Genomic DNA, 17,394 nt, shown 5'->3' on the forward strand with positions numbered 1-17,394 from the left:
CCTTCTCCGTGAGAACCTGAGATCTCTGGAAGCATGAATGAATCACAGCCGCAGATCACTGTCATTCTGATCAGAAGCAGAGCTATGCTAGTTTATTTATCAAACGATGCTTTGTTTCATCTATGAGATGCGAGAACTGGAGGGGGAAAAAAAACTGTAACTGCTCGTCACACTAAGAAAAGGATTTTATATTTTCCATTTTTTATGCTGCGTTTTTGTAAAATTCAAAAAAGACTTTCCATATTCCTCTATGCATTATCTCTACGTCCGCGCTTTATGGCTGAACGTACTGAAGTAAATGAAGTCTCTTCTCAGAAAAATGGCCTCTTCTGTGGAGAGCGGCTCAGATGAATACCGTTAATCTGGCCAGGATTTAACCGAGGTGTAAATGTTCAGCAGAGAGGGCGTCGTTCACAGTGTGTGTGTCTGAACTGGACTCAAAGCAGAATTTAAGGAGGGAAATGAAAACCCTAAACAGGCTGATTGTGTGGCTGGTGGAGATACGTAAAACACATGGATCAGAGAGTCCCTGAGCGCACACTCTCCTTGACCAAAGGTCAGGAATCTTGAATGAGGAACAACGGAAGCTGGACGACGGACAGGAGCGGCGTTGGGTGATAAAGCACTTCCCAAGACTGTAAAGTATGTAAGATAAAAAAAAAAAAAAGGCCCCTTGTTTTGGCGAGGGTGTCAGCGAAGGAGTCCGGTGGGTCCCTCTGCTGACGGAGTTACAGCACCAGTCAGTCAGCGAGGACAGCTCCCAACGCGCCTTTAAATCACACGACTTCTGAAAAATTATACAGCAGTGTGACAGCCTGACCCATCGGAGTCTAATCACGTAAACATGATCGTCAGCGCGCCACGTTTCCCCGTGAATCAGGCCGAACTGTATGGCACTAAAAACCTGTCACATCCACGGGAGAGATGTGGGCAATTTCCTGCCGGAGGAGATTAACCTTAAATTACACTGAGACGCAGCGGAAGGAAGGAAGAAAAAAAAAAACACACCGCTTGTATTTTGTGTGAAATGACTCTCAACAGAGGTAAAAACACTGATTAAGGCTACAGCAGCCCTGAAGAGAAAAGACCACATCGGCGGGATTCAAATATACACGAGGGGGACATTTACGTCGGGCATATGTTCGGCTGTTTTGTTTTTTTAGCAAACACTTGCATGACATTCACACCAGAGAGTACAATTAAATACAAAAAAAAAAAAGAACAATACACTGAAGAGTAGGACCTAAGTATATAAAAAAAAAAAAAACATTTTAGAGGAGAAAATATGATGATGACCAAAAAGGGAAATGGCAGAAAAAGCTGGTTTGTACAAAATGAAAGATCATTTTCTGCAGTGGGGACACATACAACTCTCATGTGAGTGTACGACCGCCGTGACGGCCATGCTGTAGCGTTTTAGAAACACACAGACATGAATTCAAACAGTGGACTTTTCCTTTCACCTTTAACAGGCGAGCGGCCAAATTGGATAACTTCCACATTTCTTCCTGTGGCCGTAAAACCAAAACTCATAAATCTGTTGAAATGGGACTCGATATAAATGCCCTTTTTAAGTTCTGAATCTGTACTGCATGAGATATTCGGTGCATAAAAACGTGATGTTTGTCTATTTTAAACAAATTCTGATCAAATCACATTTAGGCCATTTTTTCCACAATGGAGGTAAAACACTTCACTGATTTTCAGGCTGACAGTTGAGTAGAGACATAAAGGTCACGCTATTATCAAATGCAAATGGAAAATATACATTTTCACTACTTTAAAATGCTGCTTAAACCTTAAAAAAATAATTCAATAACAGAGTAAAAACCCTACAAAGGGTTAAAACTCTTTCATGTAGAGGAAATACAGGAGAAAATGCTAATAATGAAAGCTCAATAAACCAAGTTTTCGATTCAGATAAGTGCCATATTAACGAAACTCCTGTAAAACCTCACACAGAAAAAGGCATTTTCTGAATGAAACAATGAAACTTATGAGAAATTGTAATCAAGCTTATAGAAGATGGTGTAATGAAATGTCCATCTCGCTGCTCCCTTTTCTTTCTCTGTTTTTTTTTTTTTTTTTTGCAGCGGTTGTAACAGTAAATCATTGGAACTTGCACCGTACATGAGACAAGTCTGGTGGGACACTGAACCAAATCTGAAACCAGTCACTACTAGCATTCAGATTTTGGAAAGGTTTCACAACAGTTTGCACGAGTATTTACTTGAAAGACATCCTAAATAGGTTTAAAAAGTACAGATTGAAGAAGATTTTGAGGATCACTGCTTTAAAATGACCTAAATTTGACTGATTTTTGCTGTTATTGGATTGATGTTATGAATTTAAAGCACGTCTGTATCTTCAGTTTGAGACCACAGAACTGTACGAAATGTGACGCAAGATAAACACTTTTAGTTTTGAGATGCAGGGGTTACCTTCAGCTCGGGACTCAAGCCAGGATGAAGAGAGGATGAAGGTCAACTCAGTATTATGAGGTTTTTACCAAATGATCTTGTTTTTAAGTAAAAACACTGCATCTCTGAGAAATCCACAATATCCGAAAGTCCGCATTACACGTCGGAAGCTGATTTTCCATCTCTTGGCATCTCATAAAACCAGTTCTAGAGAAATCACGCTTGCAGCGTAGATGAGGTGATAATTCAGACGCAGCCACAGAGAGAAATCAATAAGCCGATCATGCGAGATCGTGTCGGAGTTGTAAGTGCCACCCACCTGATTTTTTTTTCTCTCAGTTTCTTTAATTCACAAACAGAATGTAAAACACCAGTGAGGAAATAAAATTAAAGTTAAAAGCTTGCAATGAGAATAAAAAAATAAAAAAAATAAAAATAAAAACCAAAGTTACACATTCACATGAACTAGAAATTAAACATGAACCATTTAAATAGTTAGTGCACAACATAAAGGTCCTAAAAAGATCTCCCTCCATATGTGAGTCTGAGTGTTGTTTAACTTTGTCCTGCATGTCTGGACACTTACAAAATGTATACGTTCAGAGTTTATGCCATACATATACACATAGATATATATATAAATCCATATATTTGTGTGTTTTCTCTTGCTTTGCTGTTCGTACTCTGTATGTTTCCTTCATTAAGACCTGAGAGCGAGGCCAAAAGACTGGGTTGAGGTAGGTAACCGTCATGCATCAGAGTAAAACCTGTATAGAGGACGAGACGAGCGGCAGCGGGGAGCCGCGGGGACGAGCCCAGCGGCCGTCCGTCCCCCTCCGCCGTCAGCGTCCGGCGGCGTCATAAACCCGGCGTTCCTGAAGCACGTTAATAACTCGTCAGTGTTGACAGGAGGGAGAGCGCTGAGCAGCAATTGTGGTTTTGGGAAGAGCAACAGCAGACAAGCTTGATCAGCGACTGTCACGTCTGCTGGGCACCGAGAAGTGTCAAAAAAAGAAAGAGGAAAAGGCTACTGCTTCGTTTAAAGAGGAGGCAGGTAATGTGATGAGAGAACAACTCGAACACGGTCACTGCAGCGATGAAATAATACGTTTAGAGATACACTGCTGTCCATTAAATGACAAGAATCGATTGAATTTGGGGTCGTAGCTTATTTGCTTTCCTTTCCTGGACGTCAATATGACTCATATCTGTGTTTCTGAAGGAATAGTTGAACGTTTTGGAGAACGTGTCTGTTCGCTTTCAGGCGAGATGTGAGCTGAGGGGATTGATACCGCTTTCACATCGGAGCATTTCATTTTTTTTGTTTTCCGTTTTCCTGCTTTGCTTTTTGTCCGGATTAAAGACGGATCTGCAGTGTTTTGGAGGGGGACTTTGTTACTGCTGAAGACATGCGGTGGGAATTTCACATATAAATAATACAGCTCAGAACTCCTTTTGGTACAAGTTGAAGGGGTGGCGGTGAAGCCCACGGCCGCCGCTCCGGGTTCCTCTGCTGAGCCGCCCCCCCGCTGGTCTGACTGAATGGACGTATCTGCTCTGTCTGCTCAGCAGGCAGACGGTGTGCAGCAAACACTTCAGCCAGCTCGGCTACATAACCTCCGCCGCCAGCCGACGCCAACTTGAAGATGTAATAACTCAATCCGGTTGCTCTTGACTTTCTGATGTGTAAATTTGATGAATAGAGCGTGATTTGAAAAGTCAATATGATCAGTTTCATAGAAATCGTAGCACTGAGAACAGATTAATCAGCTGCTTGGAATTCGCAGATTGTGTGGTCTGAAGCAGGGGCAGAGCTGGACGGGCGGCCGCAGCGGCACAGGCCACCTCTGAAATCTGATCGTGAAAAAACATATGATCAGAGCCTCCGAAGAATGAATACATTCTCTCCGGAATGAGTACGTTTTGAATTTCTTCCCAGTGTTTTAAAATCGCGGCAATTCGATGCACATGTTGAACAGAAGAGACTTCTGTGCCAGCTGGCTCACGATGTGATCAAAGGCTACAAATTAACGCTGGCCTGAAGCTACAAGATAATGCAGGCGACATTATTGTTCAGATCGAATCAGCTGAAATTATGAGCTCAAAATAAACTAACTCAAAGATGATCTCAACCGCAGTGCAGCTTAAAGCTGTTATTGATCACGATGCAGTTTAGTTTCACAGCTGGCTGGTTGGGACAGTTTGTATGTGGCTTAAGACGAATCTCACACAATCCTGATGTAAAATCTCGTCTATTTATCAGAAAGAGACTGAATATGGGGGGGGGTTCTGTGACTTTTACACCACCACTCACCCCAAAAAGATATAAAAGCGGTATTGATCCCATTTTCACACTGCCAGAGAAAAAAACACTTTATCCAAACTTTGTTAAACTATTCCTTTATACCACAAACAGCAGGATATTGTTTTGGGATTTTTATTCCATTTTTTTTTATTTTTCAAGATTTGTGCTTAATTTTCTTTTTTGTTTGTAATTTGACATACACCATAAATGTATGAGAATAGCGCCTCGTCACACACACCTGCACGCACACACTCACACACACAGAATTCAAACTAAGTGCCAATTGCGCCGACGCAGTCTGCAGGTTTCAGCGTTTTCCTTGAGGTTCAATTCGCCGCTGGTCTCTTTCAGAGGTAAACAGTCCCGGAGGCGTTTTTTTCATTATTCGTGCAGTGTATCTCTAATGGCCTTCACAAGTAACTATAAGTGAAAAATAAGTTCTAATGATCTTTTAAAAAGAAATAAAATCTAATAGAAAACAAAAAAGCTTAAAATTCATACATATTCCCGACATACTGAAGCTCATACAACACGTCAGTCTGTCAGTTTGCATGAGGTACTGACGTCGTATCTACAAACACCATATTCATCGACAGAGGTTCAGGGGTCACAGGGTCAGGGGGGGGGGGGGCATGGGAAAAGGGCTTGGGCTTCATTATGCAATAAACAGACAAACAACAACAACAACAACAGCGACAACATTAACATTGTTATCTTGAGGTAGAACAATAATTTCAGCATTTGGAAGTGCTTTACGTTGGATACTCTTTTTTTCCTTTCTTTTTTTGTTTTTTTCAAACTTCGACAAGCAGGAGAGGAGAGATGACGATCCTTGACATCTGAGGTAGAGCGGCACCTGATCGTGTAATTTTTTTTTTTTTTTTTTCAAAACCAGCTGCTCCACGTGTAGAGTTAAGTGTGAGCACAGGGGAAGGGAGAGTCCCTCAAAGCTTCCCGCAACACATTCATTCCGGCTGAGGTAGGTTTTTGTTAATCGTCGCAAGGTTCACACAGCCAAGTCTAAGTGCCTGCATGAAGGCCGAGAACTCAGAGGAAAAAAAAGAAAGAAAGAAAGAAATGCTGATATCACTGAAACAAAGTCCTGAGACAGAATATATCAAATCCCTGGAAGAAGGCTGAGGTCTTCTGTGAGCGAGAAGGTGGAATCATTGGTAGGTGAGAGCAGGCAGCAGGAGTCTTTGACATCCACAGAAAGTAGAGATAAGACCAATAACTTATAACCGCTTTGACATATAGGTGATAAAGATATATATATGTATATTTATATATATTTTTAGATTCATAAACTTAAAAATAAAGTCATTGTATAACAAGGACATTCTGGGGCCTCTATTCTCTGTGCTGCCCAGCACCAGAAAATCAACAAAAGACTGAAAAAAACATTTGAAAGGCCGCCGTCCGGCTAGAAACAGCCTGGGCCGAAAAAAAAAAAAAAAAAAGACTCTGGTACACAGTCCTAGACCCTCCAGAACTTTTTAACTTACTAATTTAAAATAAGAAAGAGAAAAAAATCTTTGCACGAAAGAACAACAACAACAACAAAAAAAAAAAACTACTTTGAAAAGAAACTCTTGTCAACCTGAGTGAGAGAAAAGTCTAAGTGGACACCGGGAAGTGTCGTGTGAGTCGGCCTTCATACATGATCAGCCTTGGTCCTGTCGAGCCGCTCCTGCCGCAGGAGGCTCCTGGAACTGCGTCTCCCTTTCCACCGAAAACTCCTCCAGAGGTATCGTCGACAGCTGGGTGTCGTTCAGCGCGTAGGAGTCGGACTGCAGACACAAGCGAGCCGCACAGTCATGCCAGAGAATCACACCGTGGTATTTACTCCTCTTTTTATCACCTTGTTTTTTTTTGTTTGTTTACATCTCTTTGGTCTGATTTACATCCTTGTCGAATATCTTTAAAGTCTGTAAAAGTTACTTTTATTCTGTTTTATTGAGGCGCACCACCTCCAAAAACTAGATTAACTACACTGGATTAAGTTTTTTTTTCTTTTTAATATAAGATTGTAATGTAAATGTCACTAGTGCAACAAACACCACACTGTAAACATGCTGAACCACCTCTGCTGCTCCATAAGGGATGCGTAAGCTGCTGTGACCTTGCTAATAATCTCTCAAAAGGACAACAGTCTGGCAATAATTATAGGTCAGACTTGAATGTACAGTAATTATTTTCTGCCCAGAGGATTTTCTAAAAAAACAAAACAAAAACAACAGCAGCAGAGCATGAACGACGTCATGAAGTAGTGTGGAATTATCAACTGGCTTCCTTTACTGTTTAAAACCACTGCAGCTTATGGCAATTAATCTGACGTTTGCACAGAGAACTTATGTTGAATTTGTGATCATGTTACATACATAACAAACCCAGAATAAAAAACATTGTCTCAGCCACATCTTAGCTACATGCATGTCTGACTGTTTTCATATGTTTTCCTGATCAATGAGTGAAATGGATCTGATGCTACTGAGAGACAACCCACTGACACTGACTGTTAGGACTGTTAATGTGCTTCAGACGATAAAGTAAAGGAACATTTCTGGCCTTTTGTATAAACCTGATTCACTTTGTGACCTTTAACCTGATATCGGATGGAAAAATATCAAATAAGTGAAACGCCACACACGTTGGTCTTTCACATCAACGCTGCTCTTCCTGTGAAACATTTCGATTTATCAAAATTTCTCGACGTTAAGCCTGCAACTAATCCATTCAGTGCATTTCTGGTGTGATATCATGAGTTATTCTGTAATTTAAATGAACTTTTCATAAAGTCAAACCCTGCAAACAGTCCGACCCACAGCGAGCATAACGACCTTTCTTCTCCCAGAAACAGCGTCTATGGGCCGACACCACTGAAACTCACCATGCATGTATCTTGGGTGTTGAGCTGAGTGAAAAGCCTCTCCAGCTCGTTGCTGTCCGCCACTTTCTTCCCTGCTGCGCCGCCGTTGACCTCCATCTCTCTCCTGGCAGCTCCGTTGAGCCCGGCGGCCCCCTGGGAAGAGGAAGAGGATTCCAGCACGGCGCTGTGCCCCGCCTGGGGAGTGGCTTGAACCGTCTTACACATCATTAACCTGGGGATTACACGAACACACAACCACGCACACAAACAGATGAAACGCTTCTCCGCTGCGGACACATGCGAGATATTAACCCCCAGCAGCATCCATCGGCGGGTTATTTCTCGTTGTTTCCGTTTGGCGAGCACGTCTGCTCTGAACCGACCTGCCGCGGTAGCTGAAGACGAGGAAGAGCACGCAGAAGATGATGCACGTGACTCCAATGTGGATCCCGATGATGATCCCCGTTGTGGACGTTTTGCCGTGGTCGTCTTTCACGCAGTCGCACGAGTCGTCCAGCACTGAGGAGAGATCACAGTCTCATGTTTACGTTTGCCCACCGTCCATCAAATAGAACCGACGACAGATCTGGTGGAAAATGTCGAAAGCGTTTTGAAGTGTCAGACAATCACCAGATTTCTCCAGCGCCTCCCGAAGCGAGACGAATCTCACAGTGGCATTTCCGTCGCCATGTTGGTTGTACGCAATCAGCTTTATCTCATAGAGCAGGGAGGAGTCTGAACGGGAGGAAAAAAAGATTAAATGTAACACAAAACCAGATTATCGGGAATCCTCGATGGAAAATTAGCTGTAACTAATTTTCTGCGACACATAATTGCTCCTTCTTTTGGAGGAAACCGCTCTGACAGAACTGTTAAACGTTCAAACACATTCCTATTTTACTGAGAATCTACTCAAGATTACCCGAGACGGTTTCCACGCCAAGTACAAACACAGCTCAGCTTGTTCAGCTCAAACCGAACAGTTAACCACAACACAATCAAATGTCAGAAAACACGCCGTCTCACCCAGCTGAGTGATGTTGTACTGGGTGGCGTTGCGCGGCAGAGTGATGGGGCCAGTGAACCGAGGTGTGTGCGCCCTCCTGTAGTACAGCCTGAAGCCGTGATGCTGGCCCATCTTGGAGGACGATTCCCACGTCGCCTGAACAACACTGCTGTTCACCACCTTAGTGTGGAGCGAAGGAGGCGCCGGCACTGCAACACGATACACCGTGTCAAGAATGTCAAGTACGACAGCAGCACGATCAGAGCAGCAGCAGCAGCAGCAGCAGCGGAGCGTTTCTTATGTAACTTTGGAAACCCGGTGGCCAGAGGAAAACACAGGGAAGACACAAATATTCAAATTTACAAAAAACACATTATAACACTTAACTTTTAAATGACTTCCTTCACTTTGCAAAACACCAGGAAATCGCCCGTTTACTGAGTGCGTTCTCTCCTCTCACCTTCCCCATGCGTGCTCTCGGTGGCCCGGTCCGACGCTTTGCTGGCCCCGTGCGACGTGTAGGCCTTGACGTAGAAGGTGTAGCTGGTGGAGGGCTCCAGGTCCCGGATGATCTGCTGCAGCGTCGCCTTGCTGACAGCCTCCTCGTACTCCATCTCCACCGGGTCTGAAGGATGAATGGCGAGGAAGAGGGACAAGAAAACAAAGATGAAAGGAAATATAAACAGAAAAGACATAAATTGAGAAACAAAATGAGACGAGAGATGAATGGAAATCATCAAAATGATTGCTATAAATACAGTGTTTTTGCCATCATTTGTGGGAACGGGTCATTTTCGCTGGTTTTCATCAAAGCTGCTGTCGGCTGATCGCTAATGCTGAATAACAACGGCTGGGAGAATCGCAGGGGCGGAGCGGAGAGATGGAGGGGGTAAACAGGGGACTTGTACAGGATGTGTTAAAGCTTTTTATTGCTTTTAATTCGCAGACACCCAGCCATAACTGCTATCTGCCACGAGCCCTCGATCCATTGGGCCGTGCCATCTTGGAAGGATAATTACAGCAGATACTATTGGTTGGTCCCCGGGGCCATTAATTATCCATCCAATAGAACCGCTGCGGAGAACATCAACCGGTGCGACGGCACTTTAACGCGCAAACACTCCGCACGCGGGCCGAGCCGGAGCTGTAAGTACACACTCGCTGCACGTGCACGGACGGGCGTGCACAGACGCATCATAACAGTAATCAACAAACTGGGGAAACAAATCTGATACGTTTTAATGTAATCACTGCTGCTGATGAGGCTGGATGGTGGAGAGCAGGGACTTGTGCTGTGGGCCTGTTTCATCTTCACAGAGGAACAATCCCCCGCGCTAATATTTACACACAATAGCAACTGTAATTTAATATTTAAGTATAATGTAATGTTAGCCAGTTGCCTAATTAATTTCTGATATTAAGCATGTATTTCGCTCTGTGTCATTAATTACTGCACTCATGTGAAAATGTTTCCAGTTTGATTTTAGTTTATAAAGTTTTGACTGTAAACTAGAAGTTAAAGAGGCGACTAGAGGTAAGTATAATCTACACTGTCTTTATAAGTTACATAATAGATCTACAAATATAATTGCATACTAATCATACAACTTATTTTAAACCCTAAATGAGGATTCTCTATGTGACAAATTAGTCACAATTAAAGTACGTTTTTCTTTCTGTGCATTTAACTGGAGTGTAGTTGCTTTTTTTTTTTTAACTGAAAAAAACCCCAAAACTTTAGGTCCTGAGTGTCTGTCACCAGCAGATAAATAGATAATTTATTCTAATCTGTATTATGAGTTTGTATGCACCACATCTAATTAAACCTCACTCTTATGTAGCTCCATTGCATCTCTTGCTTAAAGCCTCCATCGTGAGGACCCACCTGCCGTCCTGCGGATGTGCAGAACATAACCGATGATGTCCTCGGTGTTCTGCTCGGGCTTCCTCCAGGACACCTGGATGGTGGTGGGTGAGAGGGCCTCGGCCCGCACGTGGGTGGGCTCGCCGGGCAGGCCGTCGGCCCAGAGGACCGTGAGGCGGGCGCTGGCCTGCGTGGAGCCGGCGCTGTTCTCGGCGATGCACTGGTAGATGGCCTCGTCGTCCTGGCTGATGCTGTAGATGGTCAGCGTGCTGCGAGGGACAGTACGGTCACAGGTTAGATTCCCTGACGCACAGCGGGAGGCTGCAGCTCTGTTTCCACCTTTAACCCGGATTAAAAGGAATAAATCACCAGCACCGCTTCAGCCTGGAAAAGTTACTGCAACATATGAAACGCTTACACGGCGCCAAACAAGAAGAGTACCGGTGCTTGAACAAACGCGTCTCGTGTAGTTTTTTTTTTTTTTTTCCCCTCAGAAAAGGACCGGACACAGCACAAAAGATGAATGTGACATTATGTCAAGTGCAGGAGGCGCCGCGTTGAGCCGTGAGAGAGATTTGCGATGCTCATCACACACGGCGAAGAGCGGCAGTACGTAGAGAAGGTCTTCAGTCATGCAGAGCACATACTTTCAGACTGATTTGTCTTCCACTGGAACTCCCTCCAGAGTCCATAAATCTATTTCAGGTATTTCAAAAAAAAAAAGAAAAAGAAAAAGAAAAAAAAAAGTGATTTACCTACATCCGTGTTACCGATCATATGTCCATGTATGCATGCACTCACACACACACACACACACACACTCACGCCTCTCCATAGTACCTCTGCCACTCTGCTCTTTGTCCTCATCTTTCTATCCCTGCTTCTTTGTTTTTCCTCCCACCTGGCCTATTTTCTGTTATATGAAGAAATATAAGGGATGTGGATGTATATGGTTCGTGTGTGTGTGTGTGTGTGCGTGAGTGTGTGTGTGTGTGTGTGTGTGTGTGAGCATCTTGAGTAGGTGTTCTTAAGCAAGTATCCATAAATCCAGTCTTTACATTTAGTTTTTTCCCTAAAGCAAAAAAAAAAGAATAATAAAAATAAACATTTCCTCACATAGTGCAAATATTTCCTCAAGCAGTTTCCATACCAAGGTCACATATACAATCCATATACTGATAAAACAACAACAACAACAACTGTGAATGTACAAAAGTCATAATTTCATATGTTTTCATCACAGTGCTGTTGAAATGTGTAAAATCCAGACAGTAAACACGTCATTTATTCAACATTTGTCCAAAAACAAGGTGTTGATGAAGACATTTACTTCATATGCCAAACTTAGTGACTTTTTTTTTTCCAGTAATTATTTAATTTTGGCCGACTGTGGCTGAGGAACCACGGGGCAAGTTGCCAATCCATCCCAGGACAAACAGAGAGTCACACACATTCAATTTAAAGTGTAAAGGCAATTCTACAGTCAGCTCCCAGTTAATCTCAAAAGCCTGTGTTCTGGACTGTGGGAGTTTCTGGAGAAAACTCTGAGGACAGACATGCAAAGTCCACACAGAGAGGCCCGTTTCATCCATCCGTCTTCTACACTGCTTTATCCTGCGGAAGGGCTGCGGGGCGCTGGAGCCAATCCCGGCCCACTGCGGGCCAGGCTGCACCCTGGACGGCTCACCAGTCCATCACAGGACAAACACACACCGAGACAGACAAACACACACACACACACACACTCACATTCTCAACTAGGGGCAAATCAGGGTCAGCAGCAGTCAACCTCACATGCATGTGTTTTGGGACTGTGGGAGGAAACAGGGAACCTGGAGGAAACCAACACACACACACAGGGAGAACATGCAGACTCTGCAAACCCAGACTCTCTTACTGTGAGGTGAGCGTGCCACCCCCCCCCCCCCCCCCCCCGAAACAATTGTGATAAAACTGTCTCCTTAAAAAGCATTTAACTCATAAAATTTGTCAATAATAATAAAACTCACATAAAACAAATCTGCTGCAGTAAAAACAAACTTCTCCTGTCATTAACTGTGTCAAAAAGAAAGGGCATTAAATTCGAAATGGCTTTTAATGTAAAACTATAAGAGGAATTCCTTTCCACCAGTGTTGTAAATCGGTTCATTGGGTGCACATTTACGCATTTAAAAAGTAATTTTAACCACCATGCCCTGCAGTCAAGCTACACTGTTTTAACACATTTTCGTCTTTCATTTACTCTGAATACCGAGTTGTCTTATGAGATGGGAGGATTTCTTTTCACTGACCCAGAAAGAGCCCGTGGCCGCAGTGCGCCGCCTCTGGGACACACTGCTGTCGCAGGATATTTTGGGCGATGCCAGACTGTTTTCACTGTGAACGATCCAGAGCCTGATGACCCCGCTTGAGTTTATTGAATTTAAATGAATGACAACGTCCATATTTTTCTTACAAAGTGTTCGACAAATAAAAGCGACATCTTTTGCTCATTGTTAGCTGGGATTGGCTCCGGCGCCCCGCAACCCTGACCTGGATCCAGCGGTGTGCACGACGGATGAATAGATTATCATCAATGCAAACTTGAAACAGCAGTGTTAATCTTTTGACATCTCACTAAGATTTACTATTAAAAAAAATTAATCAAATTCCTTCCTCTGAAAGGGTGTGTTACCCTTGGTGATGACATTTCCGAGAGCAGAAGTAGTTTTCAAATAAAGGTTTGTACCTTCAGGCTTTCGGTTCTCATGCTGTGCTTCGCATTTAAGCAGGGGAAATGATTGATACGGAACGCAGCAGATCCTGAACGATCCTGCTAATCTGTCACATGCAGTCTGCGAGAGGCCGCCCGGCAGAATGTCATCTTCCTCTGACGGACAGGAAGCCTCCTCTGTGTACTGAATCGCAGTTTATTAAGAAATGTTGGCACAATCCTTTGAGGACAAGCAAGCAATTTATGGAAGGAGCGGCGTGTCAGAGTGTGCGCGGGCTTTTATTGGACGCCTTGTGGACCTGTGAAATGGGACATGAGCGAAGTGGCATTTCAGCTCTCGGCAGCACTGACCTCACCCCGGCAGCAGCCCGGTTTTGTAAGGATGGATTTGTAAGGACACAGGAGCGCTCTTCTGGGTCATCAGGCAGGGTGGAGAATTGAATCAATCCATTTCCTTTTCAAAACCGATGTGCGGGGATACAGCGACGGTACGCGAGTAATCTGGGCCGGAGTGGGGCCGCGAGGTGGACCGGTTATTATTCGTTCCAGTCTGCCAGGTGGATTCAATCTGGATAATTATCAGGTCAAAGAGGCCCTCTGTATTTCACCCTCTCTGAGCCAATCTCACCTCTGACCCCTGAGGTGGCAGCAGTCACCAGCTCTCAGCTCGCTACTCAACCATCACGTTTCTGACAGCCTTTCATATCAGCGATGGATGGAGTGTTTGCAAAGGGAACAGGATGACCAGACCCAGCAAAGAGGCCCCCGGGGATGTACGACTCCACGCCACCGGGGACCGGATGGGCCTCAGGAGAGTGTGAAAGGAAGGCAGGAAATATTTCACAAGGAGTTGCCTGTTTGAGGCGGTACAGTGGCGTCCACCTGCATGCATGCGTGCATGCACATTGACGCACACAGAGGCCGATCCTACAGGCGTGCGCTTTATGAAATTCCACACCTGCTGTAAAAAAAAAAAAAAAACATCCGTTTGCAGCTTCCTGGATGAATGCTTTAGTAGATTTGAACCAATACATGCAGATATAACGCTGCTCTGGTTTTAAAAAGAACTTCTGTTTAATTTCTACACGTGTGAGTGTTTCTGCAATAATCATTGTTATTTTCTCCGTTTAACAGGACAGGAGTTTATATCTTGTTTCATCTTCATCGTAGTGACCCTTGATTAAGTTGTTTGACTAAAGGGAGGCACAGAGTTTGTTGAGTGGATCAGGTTATAGTGCTGAATCACAAACCTGTTTAAAGGAAACAGAAGATGCTTTTCTATTTAATAATTCTTGGGCGAAACAAGTGCTGCACAAAGAAGAGTCATGAAGGAGAGAGACTCATGTTTTTGCAAGTTTCTTTTGTCAAACAAACCTCTTGAAGTCACTGAAAAACGTAAGTGCACAAGTACTTTACAGTGCAGTTACATTCTGCGTTTTACTGAATGAATTTAAATAAATTGTACACAGTTGACAGTGAAGAGGATCATAGAACTGAATTTCTGTCTTTTCACATTAGAAGACACTGCTAGTGGCAGCTGGGATTTATGGAGAGGGCAGGGGACAGGGTGAGACGGAGGCACAGGATTAAACATGGTGGCTAAAAGAAAAAGGACTGATGTGTTTCTGCGGCGCACTGCAACTGATTCTATATTTTCAGAATTCATCACTGTTAAAAACACGTGGCTTCTAAAACGTGTCGGAATGAAACAAATAATCACTTTAAACTCCAACTGCGACAGAAACCTGAGAACAGATCAATCTGTGTTGAACAGCCGACTTGAAGATAAACGTCACTGGGTTTGAGGCCTGAATTTGGGCTCCAGAACTGAGCTTTCCTGCCCTGACAGGCCGACACCATCATTTACTCATCAGTCGGAGGTGGTTTCCCAGACTGACGGGCCGGGGGACTCGCTGACAGGCCGGCTGTCGGGCCTGTTGTTGGGCCTGTTGTTGGGCTGTGTTTACTCTCCGTTGTCTCTGAGCAGCAGCCCCATCAAAAGCCAGCCGGGCCCTTCTGGATTCAGCAAGAACGAATGGGAAACAAAATATGGGGACAAAGAGAGAACAGGAGAAGAGGTGGGAAAGGGGGAGGGGAGGAGCGATGAGCTGTCTGTGGCCTGAGAGGAGGGAAGGGCTCAGGGATATGACTGATTACAGGCGGGGTCAGAGTTCAAGGCCAATGCCCAGGCCCCAGCTCCTCTGTAATGGGGCAGGAAGGGGGATGAGGGGCGCGGAGAGGGGCCGGGAACAAGAAAGGCAGGTCTTAGTGAGAAAAAAGAGGAGGAAAAAAAGAAGTAGTGGTGTAGGGGGGGGGGGGGGGGGGGGGGGTAATCCTTTGAAAGGATTCAGCTACAAAATGCCTAGGTTTGAGCGGTGGTCTGTTTCAGATGTCGGTCTGTCAATTAAGAAAGTCAGTGCGGCTCCAACACGTACTTTGAGGATTTTCCTTTGAATTTTACTGCAAAACCTAAACTCAACGGCACAAACATGAAAAATCATATAATGATTTTCAGTTAATACAAAGTCTTTTTTTTTAATCTGCGTTATCGACATTTATAACAAACACGAAACATTCAACCTCACGATTTATCCGTTTGATGTGAGACTGCGAGCGGCGTGTGGGATGATCACACACGCCAGAACGAGAAGACTGAAGCTCGAGGTGAGTCTTCATACTTAATTAGCAGCAGCTCTCCAACACACTCCCAGCAGCCACGGTAGCATGTTTTACAGCAGCCTGGTCAGCAAAGGCTGGCAATGAATAGGCTAACAACAACACTGGCAGTGTGTGTGTGTGTGTGTGTGTGTGTGTGTGGCGTGTCAGGATGTGAGCAGGTGCGTAGATCTGCTGAGATGTGACAGTGATAGTAACGTGAACGCCTCCACCGCGGAGCGGTGATGCCTGTTTGCAGAGGCAGCCAATCGCCGCGGCTCTGACATCAGTGCGTGTCGTGTGCGGCGCTTCGCGCAGCTTTGTCTTCTCCCCGCGTGTTTGCCGTGTACAGTGTGTGCACGGACGGGGAGTAAAGGGCAACGGCGCTGGCGAATTTTCTTGTTTGATTATGCGTGTGCACAAAATGAATGATTGCACGCACCATGGGGCTATTTGTGCACATACTGAGTCACTTGCTTTTTGATTAATGTGTGTGCATGCGTGTGTGTGAATGAAATGTACAATCAATTCTCCTTCCTCCCCTTGTCCGATTTGCTCTTGAAGGTCAGCGTCATGAGAGATGGCTGAGGGCAGAAACCTTTGTGCGTAGCCTCACACATACACACATTCATACACACACACACACACACACACACACACACACACACACACACACACACACACACACACACACACGAATCGCCACTCTAACCACACGTATTAATTAAAACCTCTCTGCTAGGTATGATGCTCTGAATATCTAGGGTTCTCCTATCAGAAGATAATGTATGAAAAAAAAAAAAAAAAAAAAAAATATATATATATATATATATACATATATATGTAAGAACAGAATAATTGTGCAGCCTAGAGCTTTAGAATTCATTTGCATATCATTACTGTTGTTTAGGCTTCGTTCGGGAGGTAAATTGTGCCCAATTCCACATGATTTTCCTGCCTTCAAGGACCTTAATGTCACCACGGAAAAGAAAAAGAAGAAAAAACGAAAAACGCACCACATGGGTCGTTGGGCTTCAGGTAAAACTGAGGGCTTAATGAATTTACCACCCAGGCATTTACAATAAACTAATTATAGGATGGCTACAGCTCGGTGAAGGAGCAACATGTGGTTTTTGCCTCTCCTCCCTGCAATGTACACACTCGAGATGCGAGAAATGTTGCCGACACTTAAGGCAAGAAGGAGCCCTATATGTGGAAAACACTTTTTCAATATCTGAAATCCAGTCCACGGCGAGCGTCAGCTCAATAACACAGAAACATTAACCCTGTGAGCCCTTTCATACATGAGCATTCTGACAAGAGTGTAAACAAATACTGTAAAGACATGCAGGGGTGTTTTATGATGCTGTGTTGTTAGTGACACTTTGGTAAAATGCTCAGTCTTTTCTTGAAATCTTAAATTTTAATTGACCATTTCTAAAGTCGAGTATTGTAAAGGTTGTTATTAAACTAATATTTGTCTTCAATACTGCTTTGCAGGCAGATATTAATGCAGTGGATTCTTGTCTTCTGGTTGCAGGGTGGAGGGACGAGCCCTCATC

General features: G+C 44.1%; 1 protein-coding gene across 1 annotated transcript in view; it reads right to left on the reverse strand.

Annotated features, from left to right (window-relative positions):
* Positions 1-6,264: 6,264 nt before the first annotated feature.
* Positions 6,265-17,394, reverse strand: part of igdcc3 (immunoglobulin superfamily, DCC subclass, member 3) — a 56,931-nt gene continuing 45,801 nt past the window's right edge. Inside the window, exons 8-14 of the mRNA XM_030095309.1 lie at positions 10,486-10,733; positions 9,061-9,225; positions 8,621-8,809; positions 8,225-8,329; positions 7,978-8,113; positions 7,616-7,826; positions 6,265-6,515 (exon numbers count right to left, since the gene is read on the reverse strand). Of these exons, the coding sequence (XP_029951169.1) occupies positions 6,390-6,515; positions 7,616-7,826; positions 7,978-8,113; positions 8,225-8,329; positions 8,621-8,809; positions 9,061-9,225; positions 10,486-10,733 (1,180 nt within the window). The 3' untranslated portion in view covers positions 6,265-6,389. The remainder of the gene's footprint in view (positions 6,516-7,615; positions 7,827-7,977; positions 8,114-8,224; positions 8,330-8,620; positions 8,810-9,060; positions 9,226-10,485; positions 10,734-17,394) is intronic.

Source organism: Salarias fasciatus, chromosome 1 (assembly GCF_902148845.1).
Source record: "Salarias fasciatus chromosome 1, fSalaFa1.1, whole genome shotgun sequence".
Classification (NCBI taxonomy): Eukaryota; Metazoa; Chordata; class Actinopteri; order Blenniiformes; family Blenniidae; genus Salarias; species Salarias fasciatus.